This window comes from Pinus tabuliformis, chromosome 1_1 (genome assembly GCF_031772625.1).
Source record: "Pinus tabuliformis cultivar Carrire ecotype Pingquan chromosome 1_1, CPIR1, whole genome shotgun sequence".
NCBI lineage: Eukaryota > Viridiplantae > Streptophyta > Pinopsida > Pinales > Pinaceae > Pinus > Pinus tabuliformis.
Window position 1 is genome coordinate 458,155,436 of NC_142297.1, and position 1,678 is coordinate 458,157,113.

A 1,678-nucleotide genomic window follows, 5' to 3' on the forward strand; every position below is an offset into this window, starting at 1 on the left:
AAAGTTTATAGATTTACTGTTTCATGAATGAATGCTCTCACATATGAAAGAACATAAGAAGGAACTATAAGCATAGTCAAAAAAGAAAATTAACAATTTCTTAAATTATTGATTCAGACCCCCCTCTGAGCAATTCCTTATTCCAATAATTGGTATCAGAGCCAAGTTCCTTTAGTAACAATTTAACCACTAGAAGATAGATTCTTAAGGAATTGTGAATAGGCAAGAGATTCAAGAAGTTTACTCAACTAGAGTATTTATTTTTGATGAATCCAATTATTCCTTTTGGAAAGTAAGAATGGAGGCATATCTTATGTCTTGGGGGTAGATGTTTGGACCTCAGTACTAGTAAATTACAATGTGCCTGATATTCCTTCCATAGATGGAGATGGCAAGAAACTGTAAATGAGCAATGGTAAAGCCAAGTATGCCATTCTTGGTGGTGTTAGTCAGTTAGAACTTGTGAAAGTCATGCACTGTAAGTATGCTTATGAAATGTGGGAGAAGCTTAACCAATGTCATGAAGGAGATGACAAAGTGAAGCAAGCAAAACTTCAAACCTTCAAAATGAGGTTTGAAATCTTGAAGATGACTGAGAATGAGAGCATAGTTGAATACTTCCTCAGAGTTGATGAAGTGGTTAATATTATTAGGCGACTTGGTGAGGAAGTTAAGGAAGAATTGATTGTTCAAAAGGTATTGAGATCTCTACCCATGAGATTTAATGCCAAAATCTCAGCTATAGAGGAAATGACCAACTTTAAAGATCTCAAAATGGATCAACTACATGGTACTCTCACAACCTATGAAATGAGAGTAGGATTGGAGAAATCTAAAACAAAGGACGCTGCATTCAAAGTATCCAATAAGAAAAAGGAACACATAGTTCATTAAGACTTCTCTAGCAGTGATTCTGATCAGGATCTGACTCAGCTAGCCAAAAAATTGAAGCATGGATCTGGTAAAGATAAAGGGAAGTTTCCCTTTAAGTGTTTCAACTGTGGAAGAGTTGGAAATTTCTCTTCCAAATACCATTAGAAAGAAAAGGCTGAAAGAGAAGAAGATATGAAATTTAGAAATAAGTCTCAGAAATTTCAGAAGAAGAAACCCTACAAGAAGAAGGGGTTCTATTCCAAAGAAGATAGTTCGGCTCTGGAATCAAAATGTGAAGACTCATTGGAATATGAGTCAAACAAGTATCTTCTTATGGCCCTCAAAACAGACTCCAAGAAACAAGGTATAATGGACTCTGAAGAGGAAGAAGAGGAAGAAGTGGTATACTTTGAAGGAGAACTCATTAGTTCCCTTAATGAGTTGAAGAAAGCAAGGAAGAAAAAAAAGCAGATGAAGGAATAGTTGCAGCTACAAAAGAAGGAACGTATATCTCAAATAATCAGGAGTTTGCATATCATAAATAAAAACTTGAAGAGGCTATCAAAAGAAAGGATAGTCTAGCTCTTATGCTGAAAGGAGAAGAAGGAAACCGTGAAAGACTAGAAGAGGAGAACAAGCAGATGAAATAGGAGATGTTCAAGTTGAAAAGGGAAATGACCTCAAAAACCTGCAAACATGATTTTTTGCCTCTAAAGGTTGGTTTGCAGGAAGCCAGATGAAAGGAGGAGGTGCTTCAAGATATGATTCAAGAATGGGAAGAAAACTGCCACTATCTTGACGCAGA

General features: G+C 36.1%; 1 protein-coding gene across 1 annotated transcript; it reads left to right on the top strand.

Annotated features, from left to right (window-relative positions):
* The first annotated feature begins 405 nt into the window (after positions 1-405).
* On the top strand, positions 406-894 carry LOC149213736 (uncharacterized). The gene has a single exon (XM_089389132.1). It carries the CDS (start codon positions 406-408, stop codon positions 892-894), a length of 489 nt encoding a protein of 162 aa, XP_089245258.1.
* The last annotated feature ends 784 nt before the right edge of the window (positions 895-1,678 follow it).